The sequence below is a fragment of the Photinus pyralis genome, unplaced genomic scaffold, assembly GCF_008802855.1.
Source record: "Photinus pyralis isolate 1611_PpyrPB1 unplaced genomic scaffold, Ppyr1.3 Ppyr1.4_LG5, whole genome shotgun sequence".
Classification (NCBI taxonomy): Eukaryota; Metazoa; Arthropoda; class Insecta; order Coleoptera; family Lampyridae; genus Photinus; species Photinus pyralis.
In genome coordinates, this window is record NW_022170596.1 from 26,802,459 (window position 1) to 26,810,862 (window position 8,404).

The 8,404-nt window shown below is 37.4% G+C and overlaps 1 protein-coding gene across 4 annotated transcripts; it reads right to left on the reverse strand.

The window, feature by feature from the left end:
• Positions 1 to 2,348: 2,348 nt before the first annotated feature.
• Positions 2,349 to 7,109, reverse strand: LOC116171379. 4 transcript variants are annotated; one of them, XM_031488179.1, is made up of 3 exons: positions 6,236 to 7,109; positions 6,047 to 6,166; positions 2,349 to 5,985 (listed from the first exon to the last, which is right to left on the reverse strand). In XM_031488179.1, the coding sequence occupies exons 1-3, from the start codon at positions 6,902 to 6,904 to the stop codon at positions 5,887 to 5,889; spliced, it is 888 nt and encodes a 295-aa protein (XP_031344039.1). In that variant the 5' UTR covers positions 6,905 to 7,109; the 3' UTR covers positions 2,349 to 5,886. The 4 variants fall into 4 exon arrangements, with proteins under 4 accessions (XP_031344039.1, XP_031344038.1, XP_031344037.1 ...); XM_031488178.1 differs by having other exon boundaries at positions 6,047 to 6,169; XM_031488177.1 differs by having other exon boundaries at positions 6,047 to 6,930; positions 7,006 to 7,100.
• Positions 7,110 to 8,404: the final 1,295 nt, after the last annotated feature.

Sequence of the window (8,404 nt, forward strand, 5' to 3'; positions counted from 1 at the left end):
AGAATTACGTTTGTCCAAATGTGCGAGCAGCTAACGTAAATTATATTAAATTTAACCCCCTTTTACTTGCTTCTGTTATATTGAATTGCCACTTTACAAATTCCATTCAATTGAATGACAGAATTTAATTTCGCCTGTTTAATTTTAAGCAGGTGCTCGCATTCGAGCCAAATGTCTGTCTCTCAATTAAACTTAAAGTCACGCAGTTTTAATCTTTGTCAGTTCACATTTCCACTATTGTTCGTACAGTTTGTGGGCCGTAAATTATCCTCTGTGAATGAGTCACTAAAAACTTATAGCTCAGTGGTAGAGCGTTGGGCTATAAATCCGGAGGTGGAGTGTTCGAACCTGGTTTGAGGTGGATTTTTAATCTGTGGCAGAGATGGGAATTTCCTTAGATCATTGCTCACTGTAACATTTATATGGCAACACCACATTTCTAATACCGCCAGCTCTTCTACGAATGTCTTTAGCAAGCTGACAGTGACATATCCCCACCAAAAAAACGTAGGAGTAATAGAGTGTGCATTGGCGTAAAAATTCAGTCTGCTTCAGCGTCTATACCGAAGAAGATCTCTTCTGTATACATACTACCGCTACATCACCACCGCCGCTCCTATAGCGTGGAAGTACTCCAGGTACGTTGTCAATGGCGTACATTTAAACTCCTACCGCTGTTTCATAACGTAGGAACACCACTGCTCATATAGCGTGGAAACATCAACGACCTAATTCCCCATTCACCTACAACTCCAAAGATGGGGAGGAAACATCAAAGAAACGTGCTGAAGAACTTTTTTAAGTTGCAATCCATGCTAATGTTAGAGTTAAGTTGTTAATTGATATTTTTAGTGTTATTGTGTTCAGAGATGCAAACTGTTGACACCGAAGTGTTGACACTAAAATACAAATCAAACACACCCTGCGCTAAATTACGGGTGACCGACTTAACTGTACTGACCGCTTCACGCTAGTTTTCTCTCGTGGCTCGATGCGAATTTTGACACAAAACAAAATCCACCCTACGATAATTTAGACAGGATTAACTTTACTACGCTGAGGATTCAATGCGCATTCCCTGACAGGACGCAAAGCGTTTCCACCAATAAAACTACATTTACACAACCAATCAAATGCCTTTGACTGTTATAAATCCACTCAACGTGAAATAATTTCCTAATGAGGTAGTAAATCCCATGCAACGCAGCAGTCTCGATAGCGGCGACGTTAAAATAAACAATATCACCCAACCACGCAATATCCCACGGCTCACTGGCGCCCCATGCTCTCAAACGCATTTACAAAGTCAAAATGTCAACAGTCAAAATAGGGTTGCGGCTGAATTGCTGTTGTTTAGTCGCTTTCTACACGACACGCATTGCTCTCTGCGGTATGGTTATTCTTTCCCGCCCCTACACGAGTAAATGCCAGAAGAACCAATATAAAATCTCAAAAAATAAAAAAATTAAATAAAATTCAAATCCAAATGATCCGTCAACGGGCTCCCGTTACATGGTATAAAATGCCGCTTAACTATTCTGGAACACCTGTACGCTTGCTGATGGAGATAGTCTCTTCTCCATTTATTATTAAATGGTTGTGCGAATTGTTCATTTCCAAAATGGTAAGTAAGACATAAACCTAATTAGCTCCTGTCAGATTAGTCCAGGCCCTAGAGCTCAAAACAGGGATCCACTTTGCAAATTTTTGAGACAAAGAACCAAGGTTTATGTTTTTTGGGTCGCTGAATCCGAATTTGACATTTGCACAAAAATCCGCATGACGAAATCTTGGAAAAATGGCGGAAAATCGGCGTGTTTTCTACAAAACCCAAAATAACTCATTTGGTATCGGTTTTTTAGCGAAAAAACTTCAGTAATAAATTAAAGTACATCAAATTATATGAGCCCTTGTTGATGAAAATCGGATAAAAACTAACGCCACTACAATGCGACGAATTTCGGCCCAAAAATGAAGTTTTCGCAATTTTCAATATTTCGCGCGAAAAAAAACGGAACTGACGTCATTCACAAGCAGTAATCTCTCGGAACATGAGGAGCTTTTGAAGAACATCCAATTACCTTTAAAATGAGCCCAAGTTTGTTTAAATCGGACCAAAATTGACATCGCAACATCGTCTCAAAGTGTTTTCTATAAAATCAAAAATTTGCTGAATTTTGCAGTCCTCCACTTTAATTGCCCGAACCTACTTCGCATTCACGGTGTAGTGAGTATCAAGATCATACCTAAGTTTTAAAATTTTTATTCATAATTTACATGATTTCTGCATTGAATGATTCAAAAGGCCTTACTCATTAAAACCCCCGCCGCTCAGGTTGTGTCAACTCAGTCTCTTAGCCATTTTTTTGTCGCAAAATGATGATTTTAGAGTGACTGAATTGACGCAACCTAAACCGAAACGATCCACGACGTTGGTGTGTTGATCTATAGTGGCTGCTCTTTATCTTTATCTCTTCCGATTTGATGAATCGGGTTGATCAAACTCCTCAGGTTCTGTCGCATCAGATGACATTTCTGGGCCTTGTTTGGACAGCTGCATGATCCTCTTTGAGCGTTTTGGATACGCTGGGGCTTCTGAACTTGCGATGATTCAGATTGTAATAACGTTGCATAGAAAAACGTGGTGAAGCGTGATTAACTTTATTCTATGTCCTGAAGTTAGTTACATACGATTCATTGTTAAAACTAAAGTACAGTTTACACCTTACGATACTACAATACCCCCTCACAAATTTAAACGTACTGGTGGTTTTATTACCCGCTTAGGTCTACTATTACTATTCCAATCAGACACAATATTTTTAGAGCAAAAGTTATCCTCCCCAGAACTATTGTTACTGAAGTTATTCTCAGTATTAACTACCAACTCTGACTCAGAGGTTAAATTTTGTTCTTTACATTCGTTATTTGGTTGTACCTTCACTAGGGAATCATTTTCGATATTCTCTGGGTTTCTAATATTACTATTATTAAGTTTCGTACCTATTTCATTATCAACTGTTTGAAATTGCACCCGTTCCCCTGTCTCTACTGTCTTACTCATATTCTCTACCTTATCCCCTTTCATTTTTAAAATTTGGTCAACATGTCTTTTCCATATTAACTCTTCTCCAAGTACCCTACATAAATATACTCTTTCATTTATTATTTCTTCAATTTTTGCTTCTACCCATCCCTTTTTATTTGGGTTTCTATAATCTCTACACCAAACTCGCTCCTCTATTTTGAAATTTACTTGTCGGTTTCCTTTATAATCTTTTACCTTATTGTCACTACTACTCTTTACTTCTAACAACCTATCTAACCTATTTTTCGGTTTGTTCCTAAATACTAAGCTAGATGGGGTTACTCCAGTACTAGTATGTACCGAGTTCCTATAATGAAACAAAAATCGATTTAAAATTGTTTCTAAAGAAACACCTCGATTTGAGTCATCCTTTAACGACTTACAGATACCATTCTTAATACTCTTTACAAAATTCTCTGCAAATCCATTGCTTGATGGATGATATGGAGGAGAAGTAACATGTTTCACTCCATTCATACTTAAAAATTTCGAAAATTCGTTTGAAGTAAACTGTGGACCATTATCAGTGACACAAACACTTGGTAATCCAAAAATCGAAAAATAGTCCCTAAATTTCTCTATAGTTGTTCCAGCATCAGTGCTGTTCATAATGTAAGCTTGAGGCCATTTTGAATGCATATCAATGATAACAAGAATTATTTTGTTTTTAATAGGGCCCAAAAAATCGGCATGCACTCTTTCAAATGCTGTATACGTTTTTAAATTTGGTGTCAATACTGACTTATTAGGTTCCGATCGACTATGCATACATCCCCTGCATGATGATACACATTTCTCAATATCACTATCTAGAGCGGGCCACCAAAAATATGCTCTAGCATTAGCCTTCATTTTGCTAATACCCTCATGTGTACTATGTAATTCAGCTAACAATTGTTGTCGCAATTTAGCAGGAATTACTGCTCTGTAGCCCCACATAATTACTCCTTTCTCTACTGTTAATTCATCTTTACGTCTACAATATGGTAATAAGTCACTATCTTTGGTATGAGGAAAACCATACCTAATGAAATTGAATACTTTACTTAATTCAGTGTCTTTTCTTGTCTCAGCTCTTAACCTAATGGAATCAATAACATTGACAGTTTCCAAAAAATTAAAATAATCAACCTCATCGCCCTCATTAATTTCTACTGTTTTCATAGGCAATCTGCTTAAGGCGTCTGCTTTTACATTATCTGAACCTTTTATATACCTAATACTATAATCAAACCCTGACAAAAATAATGCCCATCGCTGCATCCTTCCAGCGGCCATCTTAGGTAATGTCTTAAATTCGCCAAAAATTGTTTGTAAAGGTTTGTGATCTGTGACAATCTCGAATTTACGTCCCGCTAAATATTGGTACAATTTTTGCACCGCCCAATAGATACCTAAAGCCTCTTTTTGAACCATTGCATATTTTTCCTCAGCTTTTGTCAAAACCCTTGACACAAAACATATAGGACGCTCAGTACCATCCCTCATTACATGTGATAGTGCCGCGCCTATTCCACTTTGACTTGCATCACAAGCTAACCTTATTGGTTTATTTTGATCAAAATGTACTAATATTTTCTCAGATGCTATTTCTCGTTTAGCTAACTGAAATGCTTCCTCACATTGTATAGACCAAGTAAACTTTGAGCTCTCTTTTAAAAGATTATATAATGGTTTCAACTTATCAGCGAAATTATGCACAAATTTCGAATAGTAATTAACCATTCCAATAAAAGAACGCAATTCTGTAACATCTTTTGGCTGTGGTATTTCTTGAATTGCAGCTATCTTTCTACTATCCGTTCCTAACCCTTCAGCTGTAATCTTATACCCTAAATATGAAATAGATTCTCGAAAAAACTCACATTTTTTTATATTTAGTCTAAAACCTGCACGATACAATTTCTCAAAAACAACTGCTAAATTTTCCAGATGTTCTTTGTCAGTTTTACCTGTGACTACGATATCATCAAGATAGTTTACTGTATTTTGACATCCTAGTAATACCTTTTCTACTTTACTTTGGAATATAGCACACGCAGGCTTAGTGCCATATGGTAGTCGTTTTACCTCATAGATGCCATAAGGTGTGCTCCAAGCTAAAAGTTTTGCTGTTTCTGCATCTAATTCTAACTGGTTATATGCGTTTAAGAAATCTAATTTGGTAAAACGTTGTCCCCCGCCAAGAGAAGAAAATATTTCTTCAATTAACGGTAACGGATGATTTACATCCCTTAAAAATTTGTTAATTGTAATTTTGTAATTTGCACACACTCTCACGTCCTTTCCATTTGCCTTAAGGACTGGTACTAATGGCGTACCCCATTCAGAATTGTCCACCTTGCAAATTACGCCTTCTCCCTCTAATCTAGCTAATTCTTGTTTAACTTTATCTCTGAACGCTATTGGGATTTGTTGTGCTTTTATGAAAGTGGGCGTTACATTCTCAACTACTGACAAATTAATTTTCTCACCCTTATATAAGCCTAGTTCTGCTTTAAAAAGGTTCTTATATTTGTTTAACAAAATATCTAATTCTATTGGTACTTCAACATTAACCTTATTAATTGATACATTACGATTATGTAACGAAACATCTTTATAAAAAACATTAGTACCCCTAATTATTAACTCAAATTCAGTGAAAATATCTCTGCCTAATAATGCCCTTTTTGCACCATCTACTATAATTAGGGTAAATGTCTTTGAACAGTCTCCTATAGTTACAGTTACCTTGATTTGACCTCTAGGTTTCACAATCGGTCCATCATAATATCGCAACCTGACCGCCGTCTGTTCTACCTTAATGTTCGAAAAATATTTACAATACATTTCATATGGTAAGCAAGATAAACCTGCTCCTGTATCCACTTCCATAACAATAGGTGTCTTATTAACTAAAATTTGTACATACAAAGGTGTAACATACCTGTTAGGTTTCATATTGAAAATATCTACCTTTAAAGTTTCAACGTTAACATCATCATCGTCCTCTTCATCAATAAAATGATTATCTTTAACTTTACGTTTACAAGCAGCAGCTATATGACCTTTTGTTTTGCATTTTGCACAAACGTACTGCTTAAATTTACATAATTTAAAATCATGCTTAGTCTTATTACAATGAAAACAACGAGCTTCACTCACCTCTTCGCTTTTCTTTTCTTCTACAGTGCACCTACTTTTATCGAACTTCTTTCTATCCTGTACTTGCCACCGTTTTGAAGTAGAATCTTCCTTCGCTTTCCGAACCTGATGTACTTCTACACTTCTGGATTCTCGTAATGCGGCTTCCTTGGCTAGGGCCACTTCTACCAATTCTGCAATGCTTTTGGTCGGTTTCTCTTCGCACATTCGGTTCAACACTGCCCCTGGCTTTAACCCAACGACAAACTTGTCTTTAATCCTCTCGTCCAGCAACGTTCCAAACTCGCATTCAGCAGCGGCTCTCCTTACTTTCACGTACCATTCATTAATAGTCTCTTCACCTTGCCTTAAATTATCGAAGATTATTCTCTTCCGAAACAACGATACCTTCTGCTTGAACTGATCCTCCAACAGAGTACATAAAGCAGCATAGGTTTTATTAAATGGTTTTTCCGGATAACATAAATTTTTCATAATTTTGTAAACTTCTTCGCTTACGGAGGTAATCAAAATCGACCCTTTTCGTTCCTCTTCCACCCGGTTTGCTATTAAGTATTGGTCAAGCCGTTCCACAAATATTTCCCAGTCATCTCCGATGTTGAAAGTTTTAATATTACTTATATTCCCTGTATTGACAACGGTCACATTCACGTTGTCTGGCATCGCCATTGTAAATCAGAATCCCTGCACGTACCCTAAAATTATATACTGTATTTTGGGTCGGTTTCAGAACTTTTTCCGAAAAAAAACAAAAAAAACTGTTTAGCTACTTCTTCTGAATTAAATTGTTAACTTCGTTTTCTTTTTCATCTCTCGTCGCCAGAAAATGTAATAACGTTGCATAGAAAAACGTGGTGAAGCGTGATTAACTTTATTCTATGTCCTGAAGTTAGTTACATACGATTCATTGTTAAAACTAAAGTACAGTTTACACCTTACGATACTACACAGATTCACTGGGTTCTAATTCTGATTCAGTTTCAAAAGGGCTGTCTCTTGAGGTACTTGATGTATCATCTTCATCGGTAGACGTCTCATCGTCGTCTTCTGTAAAACTAGTCAATTCACCATCATCGCCGTCAACTCCGTCCTCTTCCTCCATTAAGGCCAGCGTGTCATCTGGCATATTTTCGCAGGAGCCATGACAGTTGGCGCAAACAAGAGAGCAATGCAGCCCTGCCTTTCTACAACCACACGCTTTGCCACATCCCTTTTTACATTTACATGAAATTTTGTTTAAGATCTTTTCCGGGGCAGAGTGTTGCAAGGTGGTAATTGGTATGAGGCCATTTTTGCTCTGTTTCCACGCCACTGCTGGATCTGATGATAGGCCCGAAATGAATGAAGCGCAGCAGCATCTTCTGTAGGTGGCAAGGTTGCAAGATTTTGAACATTGCAAAAAGAGGTGCGAACATAACTTTCATACCGCAATTTATTTAAAGTTGTCTCTGAATCACCTTTACAGCCATACAAACGTAGTAGAAATGTATGTCCTGCTTTGGAAATCTGGTCGGGTGGTGCGTCTGGCTTTTCAAAAGTCTGCTACTTTGATTAAATCCGGGTGTTTTCTTAAGTGTTGCTAAAACTTTATTTTCCCGTGCCTGTAAATTGCCGAGGTTGTGTCGCAGCCACTGAATGCATGAATGAAGAGTAAATGGTCTGCTGTGACTTCATTTTGAAGGGACTCCCGGTTGTAGATCTTCTGCGGATTTTTCCCTTTCCCGGTTTTAAGAAAAAGATGTTGCTTAGATTTTTTGATTGGGCAGCAGGACGTTATGTTCTATCAACAGGAAAATCCGACAGCAAAATTTGACGGCAAAAAGTTGGTTCTCTTTCGGTAAATGCTGCCCAATTATGCATTTGAATAAGGAATGCCAAGTTTCTGACGGAACAGCCAATAAGGATATAAAAAATAAAAAAAACCACAATTACGTCGCACTGTAGTGGCGTTAGTTTTTATCCGATTTTCATCAACAAGGGCTCATCTCAAAGGAAATTTTATGTACCTATTTTAATTTATTACTCATGTTTCTTCGCCAAAAAACCGATACCGAATGAGTTATTTCGCGTTTTGTGCAAAAACCGCCGATTTTCCGCCATTTTTCCAAGATGGCGGCTCCCGCGTCATCCGGATTTTTGTGCAAATGTCAAATTCGGATTTAGCGACCC

Excerpts from the sequence above, each read along its gene's own strand:
- LOC116171379 (XM_031488176.1), bottom strand. The coding sequence starts at position 6,904 with ATGGCGATGCCAGACAACGTGAATGTGACCGTTGTCAATACAGGGAAT. Across the intron at positions 5,986-6,046 it reads TTAACGTTGAAACTTTAAAG|TTAATAAGACACCTATTGTT; the intron begins GTAGATATTTTC and ends TACAAATTTTAG.